The sequence below is a fragment of the Phlebotomus papatasi genome, chromosome 3 (assembly GCF_024763615.1).
Source record: "Phlebotomus papatasi isolate M1 chromosome 3, Ppap_2.1, whole genome shotgun sequence".
In the NCBI taxonomy this organism is placed as follows: domain Eukaryota; kingdom Metazoa; phylum Arthropoda; class Insecta; order Diptera; family Psychodidae; genus Phlebotomus; species Phlebotomus papatasi.
This window is the reverse complement of record NC_077224.1, coordinates 72,905,321-72,929,021: the sequence shown is the minus strand read 5'-3', so window position 1 is coordinate 72,929,021 and position 23,701 is coordinate 72,905,321. Positions and strand designations below refer to the sequence as shown.

Sequence of the window (23,701 nt, the reverse complement as noted above, 5' to 3'; positions counted from 1 at the left end):
AAATACATAGCTGAAACTAAACACTTACAACACACATTTATAAGCTAGCTTACGAGATTACCTTGTAATACAAATATTCTTGATAAAATTTACAATTATTTATTCGATTTTTTTTTATTTTCAAATGTCATGAATGTCTGAAATTGCTCCTTCTCTTTTCCATGTACAACATTATGATTCAATAGGAGTGATTGGAATAGTCCACTAAGGCCAAACTGATCGAGTGTGAGTTGCTTAACAACCTCCTTTTCAGTTTAATTTTGACTTTTCTCAGAGAGAGGGTGATACTAGTCTCATGGCGTTGCTCGCATGAAGTTTATTTCTGTGGTAAAATATCTTATTTCGTATTTTTCTCTTGGATTTTCTCAAGCAAATTTTGGTAATGATCATTGGAGAAAATCTACAACAGAAAAGAAATGTTGAACGAAATATATTAATTTAAATTAGAGATATAATCCGATCAATTTTGACCGTTTGAAATCCGGTCAAAGCACAGTGAAAAAGAGTTTAACGATTTTATCCTATATTTTGGAACATTGTAATCTCTATTTTAACCTAGTAATATTTGATATGGTAACTATTTTATTGAAATTCCTAAGGCTATTTCTAAGTTACTGCGGTCTCATTACAGAGAGTCTATTATCCTAAAGTTGGGGAGCCGAGAAAAGCTGCTACTTATGTTAATTATTTGATATTAGATAGCTAATTTGATGCATTTCTATTCTATTGTTTATAGATAGGTTTAAGATAATAACAATTCACAATTCAATCGACGTATATTGTTGTTATACATTTTTTTTACAATGCAATATCAAAGGAAAATGAATAAAATACCTATTGACGTTATTATAATTTTATTTCACATTTCACTGAGTCAATGGGTCATTAGGTATCTAACTGAATGTTGAATTGCGAGACCTTGTAATTATAACAATATGCAACAGTTTTTAGAGAACATTCTCTGACAGACATTTAAAAAAAAATAGTCCTTCATGGAGAAAATAAGAATGGTAAAAACTTTATTGGAATCACGGCATAAGATATATTCATATGAATTTCACTAACACCAAAGAGATTATTGCCAAATTCACCCAAATATATTCTCTGGCTGAATTTGCCTCTGGGCACCAAAAACAGCCACAACAACATATTACAACAATGCACAAAAGTCCATAAAGTTCACAGAGGGTCAGAGGAAACTACCCTCAGTGTGTTCTCCTCCAACGCACACCAAATGTGTGATGTGACTGTCAAATTGAATTCAGGCACTCGACACTAAATCTAGATGAGATTGTACCACACCATATCCGGCTGTTACTTCACTTCATCCCCCAGTGGGGACTCCCTCTGCATGGGAATTTCTCACACACCATCAACTGACATCCAGATGCAGCATCACCCAAACCCATCCACAAAAAGTAACCGTATGTAATTGTGCATTTTCCGGCCGGGAACACTGCATGAACACAATGTGCCCTCTATTTTACACAACCCCAATATTCTATTCCCCACTACCCTTGAAGTTGAATTTAGCTTTGGGGGAGAGACTGGAGATAATCAACTGAATAGGGTGTTGGAATCCTCTATACTGACACTTTAGGATGCAGAAAAAAAAACTTCACGAAATACTGCCAATTTTAGAAAATTGGAAGCTACTGCGTGGGCTCAAATTTAAGAGTTTAATCCCGAACACGAATAGCTTCTAGACCAATTTTGTCGGGGTGCAAAAAAATATTGCGTGAATTGCCCAGAGCATGGTCACACTGCTAACACTTGCAACTACAGAGCTCGATTAAAAAAAATGCACAAATAATTTACATAAAGAAAACATCTGCACAGAAGACAAATATATGGAAATTTAATCAATTTTCTGAAGAAATTCTGATCAAATCCAAATAGTTGTCCTCTCTCCACATTCAATGGAATAAAGAAAAAATAACACATATATTATATTTTTTTTCATAAATGTGTGCTTTCATCCAGAGACAATTATGATGCAAACGCTCGCATTGGATTGAATTGCATACTAATCGCTTTGGTGGAAAATGATTGTTGCTGCAGGGAAATGAATTTCCACAAGGGGTTAGTTTTAGGGCTGGAGAAGTTGGATTCATGGAGATTTTCAGCAAATCGGTTCCCCTATTTTGCATATTGCATGGTTAAACATATTTTTTTATGCTACCCAATTTGCTCTTCGGCCTTCAGTAATTTTTGACGAGTATCTCAGTATCTCGTCACATTTTCTGATTTGTTACGGTCACCATCCACCGAAAGCTCTCGAAAGAGCTTTTGTGTTTGAATATTGGATGCGAGAACTTTCTCACAGAAGCTCAAATACAACACTGTGAAAAATCGGAATGCAAAAAATTTACTTAGTCATTTTACCTTATCAAATAGAAAATTTAGAAGTTTGAGTTTCTCTTTAAGTTTCTGTATAAAAACGGCTTGTACTACTTCAAGCATTGATAAATATTTTTAAAAAAAATCAAAATGCACTGAATTTGACTATAAAAATCTAAATAATCATAAATTGCTTTTGTTATAGTTTTTTAGAATCCGAGCAGTAAAATAGAATTAAAAATTAGTCTAACCAGTTTTTAACCCTTTAAGGACGATAGGAAAACCGGTTTCCCATAGAGGAAATTATTTTTCCTGGCTATTTAAAGTTACTTTTTTCCAATATTTGTGCATAATCACAATGTAGAAGGATGTAGGAATCTAGGATATTTTTTGCAAATCTCCAGCTATTTGCTAAATATTAAATATTGAAGCTCAAAAATGTGGAATTTTCAAATTCTCGCATTTGTCAATGAATTTTATTTTTTTTTATATTTAGAATTTTTTTAAAGCAAAACCCTCTTGGAACTAGAAACTACAATAACTGTATATAATATTTTTATTCAGAATGAAAATTATCATGCATTAGTATTTTCAAAAAAACTTCTTATATTTTATGGAAAATATATTTTCCAATCGTCCATAAAGATAAAAAACACCGAATTCGCCTCTGTTGGATTTTCCAAGGTTTGAGGTTAGGATACTTTATTGTTTTCTTTTATTGGTGCACACAATAATCAATTATTTGTGAAAATTTGTGTTATAATATCAATTTCCCGAGTGTAATATTAGTTGAAAAAGGTAATATTGCAATAATTTATAAAATATTTCTTCGTAAAAGTTAAAATTCTTATGTATTTATCTTTTAGATGACTTCGCGGAGAGAAAGGATTTTTGTGATCAACGAGAATGAAGTGATCCACATTTTATGTCCTGAAGACAGCGATGAGGAGGACAATATTGTTCTAGATGAGAATAATATTATAATTTTGGAATAAAACGCTGATGAAATGGACTGTGAAGTCCTCCTACAAAGTTCCTCCTCGCCGGTGCAACTCACGGTTCCAGAGGGATGTTCATCTGGTTCTGAGGCTTGCAATCGCAAGGGCATGAAGCGGAAGGCAACAAGCGCCAATGCTGTTGAAAACATTTGTACAAAAGCACAAAGGATTGACCATGATGTTGTGGCCGATACAATGAAGAATGAACCTCGCCTGAGATGGTCTAAAGATTTCACCCCAATTGAGCAGGAGGAATCTAGGTATCCTTTCGGAGATGTGAAAGCTAAGTTCGATGATGTAGAATTGACGCCTTACAACGTTATTCTTGAGACCATTTACTTCTCGGAGCTTTCTGCAATAATCCTTGAACAGACACATATTTACACCAGTTTTGGGATAAACTTGATAATGGGATACCACATTTTACCCCATATTTGCGACTACTGGTCCACTTCTCCTGACATGGGCGTCCCTTTCATCTCATCGACCATGACTAGGGACAGATTTGAAAGCATTAGAAGTGCTCTCCATTTCAGCAACAATGCCACGGCAGATAAAAACGATCGAGCTCGCAAAGTACGCTCTTTGATTTCCCATTTCAATAAAAGTTTCCAAGACGCCCGTGAACCTTCGAAGAGGCAATCTTCTGATTTTTTATATTTATTTATATTATATTTATATTATTTACAAAAAATAATAAAGAAAAATAGTAATTTAAGTATTTGGAAAATTTTGTGTTCTTTTACCTTTATGGACGATTGGAAAATATATTTCCCATAGTTTTCCAGGACTCCTAGGTATTGGAAAATTTTTTTCTAAACATGAATTTCTTATTTAGGGCAAAATATTAGGGGAAACTCGATTTCACTGAATTTGGCCCAGCGGAACGCTTCTCGTCCTTAAAGGGTTAACCAAGGTGTAGTACTATCACTTGTCAAATGTTGACAAATGTGTTGTTAACTAATGCGGATAGAGGCGCTAGTAACTCCATCTTCGGCTCGCCGAAAACTTTCTGAGCACCTCTCGCTCATTCACTGTCAGTTGGCTTTCAGCAGCCAAGCGAGCGATGTTTACTCTTGTTTTGCTTATCTCAAGATGAAGGAATGCTCCTCTATTTGGCCTGCCTTGGTTGCAACTAAGGGCCAATACCCGAAAACTACCTATTAAAGCCAAGTGACAGTGAGTGAGTAAGAGGTGCTCAGAAAATTTTCGGCTCGTCGAAAATTTTCTGAGCACCTCTCGCTCAGTCACTGTCAGTTCGCTTTCGCCAGCCAAGCGAGCAAAATTTACTCCTGTTTTACTCCTTTACTCCTATCTACGCTCCTCTATGAGCCCCCAATTCATTCTGGGGTTCCATGTCATCAAAATAAAGAAAAATTGGCAATATATATGCTTGTCTTTAAAATGATTTTCTACTTTACAAAGTTTCCTTTAAACAAAAAGTTGAACGATGAAAAAGACACGAATTGACCTTACTGCTTTTCACTCCTTTACTTTCCTTACAACGTTTCGGAGGCTTGTTTCCTTCTTCCTCAAGTATGGAAGGAATTCATATGGAAGGAGGAAGCAAGCCTCCGAATCCGAAACGTTGTAAGGAAGGTAAAGGAGTGAAAAGCAGTAAGGTCAATCCGTGTCTTTTTCATCGTTTACAACCCAAAGTGACCGAATTTCCCCAATTAAAAAGTTGAACTACTTGATTTAAAAGTTTCTCTGCGTGATTCGAAACGTCATCTAATAGACCAGGTAGACTAAACAACTTCTTTAAGGTTTCTTTCATTGGGATAAATTGAAAATTTACATCTCTAATTTCTTTTACCATACTTGACTTTCTAACGATACTGTCCACTCTTGATCCAATTACATATACTTTTCATTTTTGATCAATAAATCTTTCTTTTTTAACATTTTAGTAAATTTATATTCATTATTAATTTCTTCAAACGACTCATTCACATAGTTTAACTTTTCGGTTATAGTGCTAATAGAATTTTCAGACAATAATGTTGAGAAAGTGTTTCTATTCCATTAATGATGTCCCCTTCCATGGCTTCTTGGAAATTTTCTTTCTCCTTACAGCGTTGTGCAAAATAATAAAATAAATTGTTTTACTAATCCCAAGATGCGGAACGCGTTTCTGTTTGGGCTACCTTGGTTGCAGCTAAGGGCCAATACCTGAAAACCTAACCTATTGAAGCCAAGCGTGCAAAGTTTACTCCAGTTTTGCTTATCCCAAGATGCGGAATGCGTTTTTGTGCCCAACGCACAATAACATTTGTTTGTAAACATGTTTTCAAAATTTCTCATGAGAATGAGCGAGTTGACTAGATCTAGATCCCACTCACTCTCATTGAAATGTCAAAAACATATTTACTGAACAAAAGTTATTGTGCATTGGGCATTATTCGGGCTGCCTTGGTTAAGGTAAGGGCCAATACCCGAAAACCTATTACCTAGTGAAGCCAAGCGTTTTGCTCCTATTTTGCTTATACCAGGATGCGAAATGCGCTCCTATTTGGGCTGCCTTGGTTGCAGCTAAGGGCCGATACATGAAAACCTAGCCTAGGTCTTAAGGACAACCAAGGTTATAATGCGAAGGCTTGTTTATAATATTTCTGTACTCCTGATCTCGTGTACTGAAAATCATTCCGTAATCTGAAATTGCGTTTCGCATTCCAAGTTCGCCTAAATCCGTGTAGCCATGGATGAACTTATCTTAGTTATGCTGAGTCAACTTCATCTCATCGAATATGACAATGCACTTCTTATCCATTTCTGAAAGTTCTCTGCACTTTTGTTTATAGGCCTCTTCATATTGGAAACAATTTTCGTCAAAAATTGCATTTTTGACGTTTCCACTTATAGCAGTGCAGGGATTTCCCTCAAAAAGCAGTTTTTAACGAAAATTGTTCCCAATTTATTGAAGCCATATGTTCTTTCTTTTTCATTTCTTCTGAAAAAACGATTGGTAAGCGAAATTCGGAATGCCACTTGTAAATATTATTAGACTCTGAAGAGAACCTAAATCTCCTTCGTTATTTATACCAAAAATTTTAGAGCAATACCTCTCACATGTTTCCAATGTTGATTTTTTGTGGAATACTTGAGAACAGATAAAAGTTGACACTTCAACATTTTTTTCGGTCAACTTTTCCTTAAGGCGTTTTTTGAAACACTAGGAGGAAGTGGAACACCTTTAAATTGGGATACCTTTGAAATTGGACTTTTTTCTCCTATTTTTAAATGGGATTGAAGCTTTTCGTAATGTTCAAATTTTAAACTTTATTTTTGATTTTTCTCTATTGTGCTAAATTATTAATTTATATGAAAATTTTGTAATTAATTTAGTACATGTTCTAAATTTTTAAATCTACCTCAATTTTTTTGACTCAATTTTGACAAGTGATTAAAAAATAATTGCTCTGTAACATCGGTAGTTTTTTTTTGTTAACCCTTCAAAAACGATTGGGTCATCGGTGACCTAAAAATGAAATTTTTCCTACAATCATCTAGAGTTGTGTATTTCTCTAAAAAGTCAGAAAAAGTGATTTTTTCTTACCCTCGATTTTTGACTCCGTCCTTAAAGGGTTAATGAAATTTTAGATGAGCAAAAAACAAGATTCGGTTTGAGGAAGTGTACTTGAAATGTAATATTCCGCATTTTCTGTTCTAAAATACAGAACGCTAACGCGAAAGATGGTAAGGATTCGTAGCACGTGGAGGGATTATTGCCATCATTCTCTAATTTATTTAATCTGATCTAATCTAAAACATAGAAAAAAAGAACTAAGAACTCAGGTTATCATTGCGTTGTTTTGTTCAACAAAAGATAACAATTGTAGACAATGGTTTGGGAAACCCTTTGACCGATTTTTAGCCAGACCCCCTGATAAGATTACCATTTCTCATCAGAGTTTATCGAAATGGTTGAGCCACATGGAATACGCTAAAATTAATTAAATAATGCTCAATTCATGATAAATCCTCCATCAACGATCAAATCTTATCATTTTTCCATTTCTCTGTTCCACAATCTAAAGCATTAACTGGAGGAAATGATAAGGAATATCGACTGATTTCACATTTAGACTTCTGTTGTGGGAATTGCGATAACGATTAAATGGAAAATAGAAGCCCCAAAATTTCTTAGCAGTAAGACAAAGGTTTGCGATTTGGATGCTTTTGGGGTTATAATTGGTGCTTGATGGTTGGGTTCAGTGGTCAATTTTCCCGGCGAAGTGCTGGCTGGAGCTTTTGGGAGCTTTTGCGTGCGCATAAAGCTCGTCAGGACCATGTTCTCAGCGCTAAAAGGGCGCATGCTATACATTTTTTTCCATCATCGTCAGTGAATCGATTTTGTGGCTCTACACCATTTTGTGTGATATTGTGGATGGTGTTTGGTGTTACTGCTTTATGGAGCAGCAGAAAATTCTGCTGGAAAAGTCCTTAAGTACACAAATGTACGTGATTTTGTGCTAAAAGTGCTCCCAAGTGTCCCAAGCATCCACTGAACTATGAATATTCTGTGATTTGTGCTGGGATTAACCACAGAATAGAAAGAAAATTTTGACTAGTGAATTTTCCTCTGCAGAAGAACGAAGGGTATCGGAAAAGCTCCCAATTCTTTCAACCCTCAAGGAGACCCTCACCATCCCAAAGGAAAACGTCTCAGAAATTGTTCTTGCAAGGGATAAGTGCAAAAGAACCAGAAGGAACTTGAGACTCCAGCAGAAATTTTTGGAATAGAAGAGGTGAGTTTCTGCACGAAAAGTCCTTTTGCCCCTAAAGTCCATTTTGTAGTGGAAAATTATGCGCCGAGAATTTGCTTCAATTATTTGTTCATTGAGACGGAGTGTTCTCTTTTTTTTTCTGCCCTCGAAGCACATGAACCCTCCCTGGCTATTCTACAAGAAGTTCTTGGCTCCCTCGAAGTCCACCCTTACCCCCAGAGGCATCAAATGACCTTAAACGGAGTCTAGAGCTCTCCCATCGCATTCCTCAAGAGTCACACAACGCCTCAAATTTCAATGCTCAAATCAATATTTTATTTGAACTCCAACCATCTCCTTATTTTCTCATCCCTTACACACGCACTTCTTGGAGAAATTGCTGGAATAAAAAAATAAATAAAAGAAAATCGAACCACCCCTCAATGCTTCTCAATGAAACCATCCCTCCTGGACCACTCCTAATAAAATCGCAAACCCTTTTGTATTGAAATTCCATTGATGAATGGTATGTCTGAGTTCAATTGACCTCAATGGGTGAACATTAAAATCCAGACGCCCCCGCAACGCAATTTAATGCGTATCTCATGACCATTCTATCGTCATATTTATTAATTGAATGAATTGCACGTCATTCGCGTACTTTTACCCAAAAAAAGACCTTTTCTATCTTCCCAAAAAAAAAAGCCATAAATGTTACAAAAAAAGACTCGATAAAATCAGAAAAATGTCCTCACATGACATTATCCTTTTTCCACTGATTTTTCATTCACATTCAGCACTTTTTCTCTCCATCTTTTGTGTGTCTCCTTCTGGTAACTTCTCTCGTGGCACGGTAATGTGGATAATTCGATTGTGGAGGCGGTGAGACATTGTGAAATTGCCACCCTTACAGAGAAAACACAAACAATTCGAGGGAAAGTTGGGAGTAGCAGAAAAAAAAAGATTCTCAGGATGAGTAGGAGATACTGAAGGGAGTGGTGTACTGGGAATAGAAAGTTGTGGTCAATGGAGTTCTAAACACAAACCACAAAGAGCAAATAACTAAAGGGTAGTGAACGTTTAAATTTAACTGAAATTTAAAGTCGTGATTTTCGAGGAGAATGCTCGTAAATTTGATTCTACGGCTTCAGGGGCTTCAGGATTGGCTGCGCATTATTTATTTCGATGAATAAAGTAGTTGAACGATCCAACTCACGAGGAAAGCTTTTCGATAATTTCTTTTACATTGAAGTTTTGTTTTTACTGATTGATAATCGATTTCACCCTTTAAGGACCAAGGGTCACCGACCGAAAAAAAATTCTTCCTGACTCAGACGATAAGATAACTGTCTATAGTTATAATAAGAGTTAAATCGGTTGTGAATCGTTTGTGAACTTATCGAACGTTCGAATTCGTAAGCAGAGTTAACCCTTTAAGGACGATTGGGTCACCGGTGACCTAAAAATGAAATTTTTCTTACGGTCATCTAAAGTTGTATTTTGCTCTAAAAAGTCAGAAAAAGTGATTTTTTTCTGACCTCCGATTTTTGATGCTCTCGTCCTTAAATGGTTAAACCTTTAAGGAAGGAAGGATAGGATATCTGTGTTCCAAAAACAAAAACAATTTCGTCTGATTATTTAGAGAGCAACTCTCAGGAGCAATTGGCGGGCCCTTTAATTATTGCTTTAATAGCAATGACCAACGTTAGAATATAACTAATATTGATAGATTTTTTTATTAAGGATATTTACTTAATTTCAAACTATTAAATATTTCTGTTAGTAATGGAGTATTGGTCATTATAAGCAGATAGGCTTCAGATCTATATCAAAGGTAAGGGTTGGATAAAAAAAGAGGAAATGGTTTTTTTTTATGGGAAGAGTGTTCCACTCGCCCTGAAGGGGTTCTGTAAACCACAAAGAGTAAAAAAATCATATTTCTTCAATATATTTCAACAGAATAAAAAAACATATTTAATTCATTCAGCATACTAATGCCTAGCGCACAATAACATTTGTTTGTCAACATGTTTTCATAATTTCCTATGAGAGAGCGAGATAAGTAGATGTCTGTTTCATTCACTCTGGAACCTCAGTGGATCAGTTGGTTGAGTAGTGTCTCTATGACTGTGAGGTCTCGGGTTCGAAACTCGGCAGCTGAAGATTCTTCAGCAGCCGTATCGAATTAGTCCAGTGAATGGATGGAAAAGTAATGCCTAATGTCGACTTCAGACCTGAGGTTTAGCCCAGTTCTCGAAAGTCTCAAATTTCAAAATAGTAACTAAATTTTATTGATTTTTCAGAATTAACCAGATCATTTATCCATAATATTCAAACCTAAGTCATATTTTCTCAAAAAATCTTGACTGATAAGAAATAAGAGGCTAAGAGAAATAATAAGGCTAAGCCTTAAGTCTGAAGCCCGTATAATGCATTGACAATAACCCGTCTAAACAAGAGAGGCTGGTGCAGAAACGAATTCGGCGTAAAGAGATCTGTCGATACAAGTACACATTCACTGCAACTGATCCAGCTAAAGCTGGTCTACCGCAATTAGAAGCGGCACTGCGTGTGTACCTCAAGCATACAAAAGCCGAGATATGGAGCTTGAGGACCGCCTTGGGGGTTAAGATAGAATGGAGTAATGGAGAGTACATAATATGCCCAAATAACTAGCCTAGATGCAGCGGAACCGATAAAGGTTTAATTAAGCCGACCCATAGACAAATCTTAATCTTCATTCACTCTCATTAATATGTCAAAAATATGTTTATAAGCCAAAGTTATTGTGCGTTCTGTATACAGTCCAATATTTTAGCTACATTTTCCAAAACTTTTATTAAAATAAATTTTAAAATTCAGCCGTTGAGATCTGACTTACGGAGACCTTTTTTGAAATAAAAAAAGCTAAAACGAATTGTCAGTGTATAACGGAATTAATACCGGCTCAATAGCCGTTGGACTCAGTTCTACTTGTCTGAAGGTCAAAAACCTTTTAAAAAGCTTCAGAAGTGCCTCAATCTGTTCATAAACAATTTTCCATTCTTTAAAGTAACTTCTTAATTTGAAAACATGTTGAATGAAAATCGACTAGAATTTCTTGCGAGACTTTTTATAGCATTCAAATGCACAAGTTAAATATTTAAGAATTTTAATCACAAGAATATTATTTGAGTAAACTATGTTTGAAAAATTATTTTACTTTGGAGCTTGGAATACGGTAAATATCTTTTTTTATTAAAAAAAAAAAAAACAAATTTGGAAAATTACTAAATTTGCTAAATTTGACTTTTGAAGTGAAATACTTTAGTTATGTCATGTCATTATTTCTTTAATTCTATGCACGGATGCTTTCAATATCAAGTTCAGAATTACTAAAACTATTATAATATTATACGTTATAATTATGACTAATTTTTAAAACATAATTTGTTCAATCCAACGCAACATTAAACCTTTTAATGTTCCCATTATAAATGTTTTATTAAGAGGGAATTTTGAAATTATTTTCAAACTATTATATTTTTTTGAATAATTTTTAAAATATTACCCAAAACTGTCTATTAAGTCCACCATGTCTAACACTTATTCCGTAACAATTCTTATGGTATTGTAAAGCCACAGTTGAGTAACTAAAGTTTAGTTTTGAATTTAATTAATTATTTAAAGCATTTTTTGTCCCTCAGTAAAATTAATAAAAAATTAAAGATTTAAGATAATTTCTATGTTCCTTAGTACACTATAATGCAACTATTTAGCATCTTTAATTATAGATTATTTACCGCTCTACAACTATGCTGCAAATCATTTTCTTTTAACTCTAAAATCAAGTTTAAGAAGTTGGATAAATTTTGGCAAACAATGGAAAATTTTTGAAATTTTATTCATTTTATTATGGACTGGCGTAAAGATAAGAAATATCCAATTGACATACTATTATAGGAAATTTATGCTTTAACAACTTTACCTTTAGAATCTTGTAGTTTTATGGTAGTGTAGAAAAAGCGAACAATTACTTGAGTAATTGTCATTTTGTTTTGGATTTTCTCCGGTTCATACTACTAAAAATAACTTTAAAAATCAATAGAGAACATAGAATTTGTATTCAGAGAATTCAGGCTATTCTTAAGCTGCTTACCAATTCACAATGTTTACATTTTCGAAAATAAGTTTATCACAATTGATATCTTCAGCAGAGAAAATATTTTAAAGTGAGAGTTAAAAATTTCGAAAATTTTAATACTTTTTCATTCCATATTCCTTGTTCTAATCTTGCAAAATTTTAGTTGTATAAGAAGGTTCGTGGAGATTGTTTTAGTCTCTCTTTTAGTTTAGGCGTGTGGTAGCTCCCCCGCCACCTAAAGCTTAAAATCACCCGCTTGTGGCATTCTTCTCTTTTGTGATGTTATCATCACCGGCTAGCGCCGCTTGCTCGGTTTGATCCTCGCTCACCCTTAGGCAGTCGGTCTTTAGACAGTGAAAGAAGAAGACACTCTCTCACAAGAAGTGGTAGAAAGAAATTCTATTACTGTCCCTTCAGTCATATTAGTTCCGGGAACAAGCGAGGTGGGGTTGCGAGCGAGTGAGAGCAAGCCCTAAGCCCACCTCCACGGAGGGCAAAGTGGAACATATCTCCACATATCAGAAGTGGGATTCGCCCATATCCCCAAAAGTGGATTGTGAGTAAAAGGGAAAAGTCAATAAAGTGAAAAAGTGCGCGAATTTATCTACGCATTAAGTGATAAGAGGTGGCATCATGCTCCGACGGAAGCCCAACGATAGGGAAGAAGCATCGTAGTGCAGAGCAATTTGAGTTGGAGCCCAGGAGGATCACAAAAAAAGGGAATGCTTAACCAGGAGAGATGGTTTAAAAGGAGATCAACGGATATACAGATAAGTTGTAAATTAACGATAGATCAAATAAATTAACAATACAATTAGGTCGGAAAGAAAGGGGCATTCCCAATAGGATAAAAAGAAGAGATTTTTATGAAATAAATAACTTATTTCCTGATTAATCATTCCGCAATAGAGGCAAACAGTGGGAGAAAAATGCGAACAATATAAAACAAGATCATGTGAAAACAATTATCTTGTCGCGACGGTTCAAAGAATCCTCGGTAGGTCCTAACCCAAGCAATTAGTAGCATTAGCATTTATGGCTGGGCAAGAATGTATTACTCATAGGACTAATGGAATGTACATCCTCAATAAAACGGGTGTATCATTGTCGGCAGAACCTTAGGAATTGGATGGGTAATGTTTAACAACCTTAAAAAAAAATCCTCCAAAGTAAAGAAAAGAATAGCAATATAATTTATCCTTTCGAGTGGGTATGAAAATCTTTAAAATTTCAGTGTACTCCTAATGTGGTAGACAAGCTTTGTGGGTTACAAAGAGTACGCAGTAAACTTTGCATTTTTACCAGCTTTCTTTATGAGGATCGCATTTACTCGAGCTCATTATCGGTAAAAAATTCTCAGTGGACTAACATCTGACAAACACATGGTTGGAATGAAGGGAAATTCCGAATGAAATGCTTAGGTAGATCTCAGTAAGGCAATTATGAATGAAGATAAGGATAGTTGAAAAGTATTAACAGAAAGTGTTAGGAAAAGAAAACCATAAATTCCTGAAAAATAAAAACAAACGGAGGTATCTGACCATGAAAAACAATTTGTCTAAATAACCGGGGAAAGCCCAACATTAGAAGCCAGTCAGACATTATGTCTATTGCAATCTTAGGTAAATTTAAGGAAAAGGGTAAAAAAAAAAATGCTAAGTTCGCAGAAGACGAATGAACACGAATGATTATCACAGGGGTTAAAAAGAGGAGGAGCAAATGTTATAGAATGACATAGGAAAGAAAAGAAGTGGGCCAAGAGAAAAAAAAATGAAAGAGCCCCCCTGACCAAATATATTATAAAGAATACCCGGGGAGGGGAATAAGAAAATACTTATAATGGAAAATAATACACCTCAATACCTTATTATACTGACTTATTATACTGACATTATAGAAGGAATACGATATCTTGATCCAGCAACAAATAAGACTTTCAAAGCTACTGAAGTTTCAAGGGAAGATTCCCAGGGCAGGAAGGACAGATGGCGCAGAAAGAATCAGCAGGAATCCAAATTCGGACGCAAAGATTTCCGCAATGGATCCAAGAGGAATAGAGAGGATGGAGAAAATCAGGAGAAAAACGAGGACACGGATGAAAAGCCACGTGGGAAAAAAGGAAAATATGACAAGGACTCCAAATTTCCACCAAGAAAGGATCGTCGGTGTTTCGTGTGTCATGCGAAAGATCATCTGGCTGCCGAATGCCCCAAGAAGAAAAAGGATTTTCGGACTAGACTGGTGGAGCAACCCACCAGTCGTAAAATAAATAAAACGTTGCAAACAACAGCGTACATCAACAGCATCCCCATTTTGGCAATGGTAGACACAGGAAGTGATCTTTCTCTCATCCAGGAGACACAGGCTAGAAAATGCAATTTGAAGGAAAATGGTAAGGGGATCAAGCTAAAAACTTATGGGGGGTATTCAAGTTATACTTTAGGATCGGTAAAAAAATAACATAACTATAGACAATGTAACTTGTAACGTAAGGTAAAGTACCCTTTATTCGACCGGTTCCTCTATTCGACCGGTAGATTTATTTATTCAATTTAATTATATTTGCTATAATATTTTGTGTATGATCTAACATTAATAGATCAATTATTCTTTAAATAATACGAATCAGTGACAAATTCATAGAAATTGATGAAATTGACCATCAAATATTCAAAAATTGACCCACCGGTCGAATAGAGGAACCCGGTCGAGTAAGGGTACTTTACCTTAGAATTGCAAATTGTGCCAGATTACTTTCAAGATTGCCCATTGCTGATAGGTAAAGATTTTTTGGAAAAGGAGGGAGTTATTGGGGTGATCTCAAGCGGAAACATTACCATACAGGAAATTCCAAATCGAAAATCTAACGTCATGATGGTCGAGATACCCTCTCAAAATTCAGTTCGGAAAATGCTTTACGAATCAGATGTAAATATCGGGGACAAAGCAACAAATCACGACAAGAAAAGCCTTTTATCGATACTTAATAAATTTCGTGAAAGCGTCGCGATCGACGCATCCGAATTGGGAAGAACGAATACAGTGACCATGGAAATAGAATTGAGAGAAGATAAAGCTATTCGTTATGCTCCATATCGCATACCATATCACTATAAGAATCTAGTAAAATCAGAAATTCAATCCCTCTTAAATCAAGACATTATCGAAGAATCTACATCTGAGTATTCGAGTCCAATGATAGTTCAAAAGAAAAAGGGGGGTGAACTCAGGATCTGTGTCGATTATCGGTTATTAAATTCCATAGTCAAGAAAGAGTATCATCCGGTTCCCAATATTGAAGAAGAACTGCACAAAATTCAGAAAAGTAAAGTTTTCACTTCACTGGATCTGATGATGGGTTATCATCAGATTCCTGTGCATCCGGATTCTCGAAAGTACACTTCCTTCGTGACTCCGGATCCGGATGCTCAGTATCAGTATAAAAGAGTGCCGTTTGGACTAGCAAATTCCCCGGCTCTCTTCATGAGACTAATGGATAAAGTCATAGGTCCTATTAAAGATGATAGAATTTCATGTTTCGTAGATGACATCCTCATAGCCACCGAAAGCACGGATGATAATCTGCATGTGTTAGAAAAACTCCTAGAGGAACTAATAAAGCACAATCTGACATTGAAAATAAAGAAATGTAAGTTTCTCTATTCTACGGTATCATATTTGGGACATGAAATATCGGAAGGAAAAATGAGTCCCGGATCGTTCAAAATTGAAGCCGTAGCTCAATTCCCTCGCCCAAAAGATCTTAAGGGGGTACGTCAGTTCTTAGGACTTACTGGGTATTTCCGGCAATTCGTTCCCGGGTATGCTAATATATCATTGCCACTACGAAAATTAATGAGGAAAAATATAGACTTTGAATGGAAGGAAGAGCAACAGGTAGCTTTTAACAAGTTGAAATCTCATTTAACTGAACGGCCTTTTCTCAAAATATACGATCCCAATGCTGAATCTGAATTACATTGCGATGCTTGTAAATTGGGACTAGCTGCGGTATTGATGCAAAGGGACACAAAAGGGAAATTACATCCTATTGCATATTTCAGTCGAGCTACTACAGATACCGAAGCACGATATGATAGTTACGAATTGGAAACTCTAGCAGTAGTTGAAGCTATGGCAAGGTTTAAATATTTTTTTAATGGGAAAACATTTCACAGTGGTAACAGATTGTCATTCATTAAAACATTCGTTGACTACTAAACACCTAATTTCGCGTATAGCTAGATGGTGGATGAGAATGTTGCCCTTTGATTTCAACATTGAGCATAGAGTGGGATCCAAAATGGCTCACGCTGATAGCCTTAGTAGGAATCCTGTCGGACCGCCCGTTCATCGACACATACCAAACGTGCTCACGATAGGAATCGCAGATGAAGATTGGGTAGCCGCCCTTCAAAGTGGGGACGAAACTATACAGAGGATTCGTACGGTTCTGGAGGAAAATGCCAAAGGACATCCAGATTTATAGTCTTTCCGCAAGTGTTATGACGTCAAAGATGACCGAGTATACCGAAAAACGGATAAAGGAAACAAATTCGTAGTGCTTAGGGGATTAAGATCCTACATCTTATGTAATGCACATGATGAAATGGGTCATCCAGGACTTAACAGGACAATAGAAAATATCGAGAGGGAATACTGGTTTCCTAGGATAAGACCTATGGTCAAGAAATATGTTGAAGCGTGCGTGAGATGTTTAATGCACGAAGGTGCAAAAGACAAATACCATCATACGTGGTAGGTAACCGAGAAGAAGCATATTCCATTTTTCGTAGTTCATATCGATTTCTATGGGCCTTTTCCGATGGCTGCAGGACGGAAAGAATATATAATGGGGTTGCTAGATGCTTTTACTCGGTTTACAATATTACGTGGAGTTACTGGGCCAACTTCTAAAAATGCTATTAAAGTTATAACGGAAGTCTCGCAGTTTTTCGGACTTCCGGCTGTAGTAGTCAGTGATAATAGCACTGCATTCAGTTCTAAAGAGTTTCAAAATTTTTGTAATGACAATGGAATCCGTCATTCCCCGGTAGCTGTAGCAACTCCCCGTGCAAATGGGCAGATCGAGAAAGTATTTAAGATTGTTAAAGATTCTCTGAAATGCTTATCTAACTCTGAAAATGGAGGGGATTGGGACAAAATTCTCCCAACAGTCCAGTGGGCAATTAATTCTAGTGAAAATAGGGTCACTAACGAAACACCCCATAAGTTATTGATGAGCTATGATCCTCGAAATGCAATAGTAAATGTCTTAGTGAATGTCGTGTCATCCGCTATAGAAACGGAGATCGAAGATATAATATAATTCCTCTACCAGATATACGAGAAGCAGCAGCCAGGAGAATGAAAGGCCATCAAGAAACACAGGCCGCTGCTCATAATAACAGGGCCATAGCACCTCATAAATTTAAGGTGGAAGACCTCGTCCTCATACGTTCTAATCCTCCGGCTACAGAGGGAGTGAAGAAATTGATGCCCAAATACATAGGTCCCTATATAATAGACGAGATCAAAGGTCATGACCGATATCTTGTGAAGAGCGTTTCTTCATATCAAATTAGCCGGAAACCATTCAGAGCAATATATGCAGCCGACAATTTGAAGAGTTGTGCAGTAAACGAAGCTCTCGGGGAACTCGAAAGATGTTAATGGAAAAAGACGAGGTTGCTGATTGATGCCTAGATGGGAAGATGTATCACTTAAGAGTCGTAGGACGTTGAAGACTTAAATAGAACAGTATATTGATGTTCTCGTACTACAATTTCAGTTGGGGCTCCAGACTTGTTTTCTTCAACCCTGCGGGCAGGAGAACCCTATGGGAGTCCACGGATGATGCATACTCTGGGAAAAGAAAAGTACGAGAGTGAAAACGTTCTGGGAAATTTTAGTACAAGAACGGTGCATCTCCTGGTAAATCACCTTGTACGAGTGACCTAAGGACGATGGATACCCCGGGAAGGGTAAGGATGATGCATACTCTGGAAAAAGGAAAAGTACGAGAGTGAAAACGTTCTGGGAAATTACAGTACAAGAACGGTGCATCTCCCTACAAATCAACTTACACAAAGGACCAGAGGATCATGGATCCTCTGGGGCATTCGAGGATGATGCATACTCTGGGAAAAGGAAAGTACAAGAGTGAAAACGTTCTGGGAAATTACAGTACAAGAACGGTGCATCTCCCTACAAATCAACTTACACAAAGGACCAGAGGATCATGGATCCTCTGGGGCATTCGAGGATGATGCATACTCTGGGAAAAGGAAAGTACAAGAGTGAAAACGTTCTGGGAAATTACAGTACAAGAACGGTGCATCTCCCTACAAATCAACTTACACAAAGGACCAGAGGATTATGGATCCTTTGGGGCGTTCGAGGATGATGTATACTCTGGGAAAAGGAAAGTACAAGAGTGAAAACGTTCTGGGAAATTCTAGTACAAGAACGGTACATCTCCTGAACGTGCAAGAAATTTCAGTCTGCAGGAATGCTTGCATGTCTGATTTTCATGTTCCCCGTCTTGGTAAGGGCAATAGAATAAATTTTCAGGAAAACAATCTACTATAAGAAAATTAGAACAAGAATCCAACTAGAAAACTGGGCTTTGGAAATCTATTTTTCCCTATTTGACACCAGGTAATAAGATCTGGTTAGGAGTTCATTTACAAGAACGGTAGTCATACTCGGCAAATATTTGGTTCAACTTTAGCCAATAATGCACTTGGAATCATGATCTTAATCGTGAGCAATCTCCCAATCAGGCTGCAGACTGCTTGGGTAGAGAAGTTTGCTTTTAGGGACCATGAATATCTTGCGTGCTCTTTGCCTAAAACTGTGGTATGATAACCTTAACTTTCAAATAGTAGTTGGTTTCTTTTTCTTTGATTTTCCTGAAATTCAATCTTAAAACGGCCAGTGGATGTGAAAGAAAAGAAGCATGAACAGGTTCTCATGACCTCTTTCGCACCCTTCCAATTTAACTCTGTCTCCGCCGAGGACGACGGAATGTCAGGATTGGCCGCATGTGGTAGCTCCCCCGCCACCTAAAGCTTAAAATCACCCGCTTGTGGCATTCTTCTCTTTTGTGATGTTATCATCACCGGCTAGCGCCGCTTGCTCGGTTTGATCCTCGCTCACCCTTAGGCAGTCGGTCTTTAGACAGTGAAAGAAGAAGACACTCTCTCACAAGAAGTGGTAGAAAGAAATTCTATTACTGTCCCTTCAGTCATATTAGTTCCGGGAACAAGCGAGGTGGGGTTGCGAGCGAGTGAGAGCAAGCCCTAAGCCCACCTCCACGGAGGGCAAAGTGGAACATATCTCCACAGGCGCTAGGTGAGAAAATATAAAAAAAAAATTTTGAAAGTCTGTTGGTTTCTAAAATTCACATTTTAACTTTTTTCAAACTTTTTAAATAAAATACACAAAGTAGAACGACATATTTTTTCAGTAAAAAAAAAATTTATTTGAGTCAGATAACTTTAAATCGGTATTTTTCTTGAAACTGGAAATGAGTTTTTTTTGCACAAATATTTTTTGTTGCCTTTTCTCTAACCTGTCACACAAAACTGGGTATAGAAATTAAACGAAGAGTCATAATGAGTTCAAACTTTCTAAAGATGTTAGTAAGACTATTACCGTGGACACTATAATACTTTTAAATAAACAAAAAATTTTGTAATCGCAGTAAATGTGATTTTTGTGAAGACCGTTTTGAGATGGTCTTATCTAATAAAGGGTTAAAAAATATATATAGGAGAAACTGAGGCACTATCAAACACGGTTTAGCACCAGAGGACAAGACTTATAGAAATTTATAGGCATTATTGGGATGATTGTTAAGTAGTTTAGAAATAAAAATTAGTGTTTGGTGCTACCCGGTATTTGGTGGTACCCATGCCCAGTTTCCCTTATTGCCATTGATGCGGGTGACCTTACACTCCTGCTCTTTACAAGCTTTTTTAATTCTGGCTCGTAAGATTATCTTTAGACCATCTGTACGAGTCCCTATGGTCACTGGACCATCTTTAAGTTCTAAAATTAAAGCAAAGTTTGCAAAGCAGGGGTGTAGCGTCTCCAGCATCTGCGGTTTGTTAGGATAAGAAGTAGCATAGGGGAAGTCTTTCAGGATTCTTACATAGTCTGTCATCAAACATTTAATATTTTTCTAAATTCTTTTAATAAATCTGACCTAGAAGAAATATATTTAATTAAATATATATTTTGAAAACTTTTGAAAAATACAAATACGATTAAAATTGGAACGTGAAAAAATAATGTTTGAAGCCAGAGTATGTGCAAATTCTGAAAGCTGTCCCTTATATAGGAAATTGTATAAGTGTAATTAGCTAGACTTAGTTTTCTTCCAGATAGTTCATAAAGATCTGGTAAATGAGACTCAAAAAAAAAACTTTAACTGCTTAAACTACCCCTTCTTGCTCCATTCCTATTGCTAACATTAAAAATCAATAATTTGTTTTAAATGGAACATTAAAGCATCTCTCATTTGGATTAAGTTATAAACTTGAATGCATAATTATTGATTATTTAATTCAGTAAGCTTTACTTGTTTGTGTTTAGTTTATTGCACCTTGTTTTTCACCTTCAATTCAACTTTAACTTAAATTCTCATGCATATTCGTGCTATTGAATCGTCATTGACGCCGAAAATGAGCAACAGGATTGATATTGAATCCTTCAGGCTTCAGTTTGGAAAAGGTCACACAATTGCTGATGGAGCAGCAAAATATACATGGCTGACAAATAATACAGTTCCTAGTAAATCTCTATGCCTGGAATTCTAGGAAAACCCTTTGAAAATGCCACAGTGTTCGACCTTGATTTTCATAAAGCTCCCTCAAAGGCTTGACACAATGTGGGAAAATTCAATTAATGCTCTTATTAAAAGCGAATTGCAATACTAATTAACTGGGAATTTACTGGTGAATTGTTTGGGTGGAATTAACCCTGAAATTCTGTACAAATCACTGAGAAAAATCCCTGCTTTATCAATCAATTTAGGGGATGGAAAATGACACAGAACGGAAGGAATTTCTCAGAGCATTAGTCAGAAGAAATGTGAGAAGAAGTGGGCTAAGAAGTGGGTGGGCGTTGGAAGCGCAGAAAAAAAGGCTAGGAGCTAAAGAAAATGCTCGTAGATATAATTTTTTGCTCCCTGTCTCTCTTAAAGGAAAATCCATTGAGTGCCAAAGAGAATCCGAGTGAGAGAGGAAGAAAATTCAATTGATGCGCGTAAATGTGTTGAGCTGTTCCTTTCCTCTAAATTTCCTCCATGTGGGATGCTGAAATGAAAGGGAATTTCTCTCTTATCACTTACACATTGAGATTTCCATTGAGCAGGTTGGATAAAAATAGCCCTCATCTCTAGCGCATTGTCTTCTGAAATCAATTGTCTAATTCCGTACAAACCCAAATCACTCCAATTCCTACCCTTCAGAATATATTTCCAGCATTTTAACTCTGACATTTAATCGATAGGAATTAATTTTCTTGAGTTGCTATGCGTTTAAGAGAATCACAAACTGATGATAATTTTTCTGCATTTGCATTTATAGCTTTGAATTATGGCGCCAAAGGCACAAATGTGGAAGAGGGAGGCTGCAGCTGAAGAAGCTGCAGAAGCAGCCCCGGAATTGACTACCCTCGCAACTCACATCTTTGGACACAAACACCATAAGCACACAACCACGACGGAGGCGGATTTTGGTGAGTTAAACAGCAAAATTCGACGCAATTCAAAGAGAGATATTTTTTAGTCGCCAAAGGGAAGCTTTTTCAACACGCTCGATAGCAGAGTTGATCTGTGCTACTTTGGATTTTTTATAGATTAAAGATAAAGAAAAATCAATATTAAGAAATGATAGAATCCTCTTGTTCAGTACTAATCTTCCCGATTTGAGAGCCATATCCGGTGGAGATTTTTTTTTACCAATTCGAAAGTAGAGAGAACTTACCTAAAAACCTGTTGGAAGTTTGACCATGTAAACAGTTTAAACCGACGTGTTACACAAAAGTGAGCAAATTCACCAAAAGACATTTATTTTAATAAAATTGCAAATGTTCTGCCATCTTAAAATTCCACAAAACTACACAAAAACTCACGTTTTCTTCAAACTGTTTGCTGCAAACTGTTTTGCTCAAACTTTGCTCAAATTGTTGCTGACATAGTTAACGATTGAAGTGTCAGGAATACCGAAATTTGAAATTGCAGATATTTTAAAAACCATTCCGGATTCAGATTACTTTGCTTTATACTTGAAATAAACAATGTGGATATCATTTTTATTGTTCTAAGTAATGTCAAAATTCTAAAAATTATCGATCGATATTTCGTGCAATTAGGTAATTAAACAAAATTTATTGATTTCTATTTAGATCATATTTCTATATACGTCACAAAAGGTAATTCATTCTAAAGGCCTCCAAACAATAAGAGCAAATTTTTTAAAAAGTTCTTTTTTAAAAGAAAATATTCCTTATCTTTATAGGCAAAAACGTTAAAAAATTTTAGAAAAGCAATTATATTTGTCGAAAATTACTTCTAATTTGTAGACTCCATAAGTGTAGGTGGTTTATTTAACGATTATTGCTATTTAAAACATAGAAAAGTTTCATGCATTGCAATCTTTAATGATAAATGACAAAATCGATATTCTGATAGAATGTAGACTAGGGCGTTTCAACTAGGAAAAAAAATTTTTGGCACTATTCTGAGGGTGCTCTACATGATGAGACAAGAAAGTTTTTCTTCTACGACCATATGATCAGACGCTGTTTAGAGGTGGCTGAACGAACCTCTCTGTAGAACAAATTTCTGATTTTACCGGATTTTACACTACAGAGAGGGTCGTTCAGCCACCTCTAAACAGCGTCTGATCATATGGTCGTAGAAGAAAAACTTTCTTGTCTCATCATGTAGAGCACCCTCAGAATAGTGCCAAAAAATTTTTTCCTAGTTGAAACGCCCTAATGTAGACCCACATATAGTAGACGCAGTAGACTAAAGTTATCAATTAGGCGTATGCTCGAATGGCTCACAGCTCAGTTTGAGCTAGCCATTCTCATTTTCTCTCACAATGCTTAAAACCGCGCAAGTTAGACAGATCAGTGTTTTTCCTGTTTCTTTTTCTTTACGACTTTATGTGAAAAGATTTTTTTACAAGGTGTTTTTTATCATACATTTGATGAATAATTTACCATGGCATATACAACCTACGAAAGAGCCTTTCCACCGTTTTGCTCTGGAGGTTGGGCACCAACACTAAGACGGCGGTGGATGCAAACTCACAAACATCTCACAAAAATCGTATTGTAACGCACTATTAAGACATTGTTGATGAAATAAATTATCTATCTAACATTTTAAGGACCAAACATTTTTCACAGATCGAAAATTAACATAAAAATGAAAACGAATAGCAAAATCAATGAAAAGGCTAACATTTAATCTTGGAAAATCCAACAAAGTCGGATTTTGTGTACATTTTACCTGT

At 36.2% G+C, this 23,701-nt stretch overlaps 1 protein-coding gene across 8 annotated transcripts in view; it reads left to right on the top strand.

Annotated features, from left to right (window-relative positions):
* Window positions 1-7,513: 7,513 nt before the first annotated feature.
* Window positions 7,514-23,701, top strand: part of LOC129807307 (synaptotagmin 1) — a 44,532-nt gene continuing 28,344 nt past the window's right edge. For 3 of the 8 annotated variants that reach the window (XM_055856490.1, XM_055856492.1, XM_055856488.1), the window contains exons 1-2: window positions 7,696-8,086; window positions 21,764-21,914. In XM_055856490.1, coding sequence (XP_055712465.1) covers window positions 21,773-21,914 — 142 coding nt within the window. In that variant the 5' untranslated portion in view covers window positions 7,696-8,086; window positions 21,764-21,772. Of the gene's footprint in view, window positions 8,087-21,763; window positions 21,915-23,701 lie in introns of all 8 variants that reach the window. The other 5 variants (XM_055856486.1, XM_055856493.1, XM_055856491.1 and 2 more) reach the window with 4 other exon arrangements.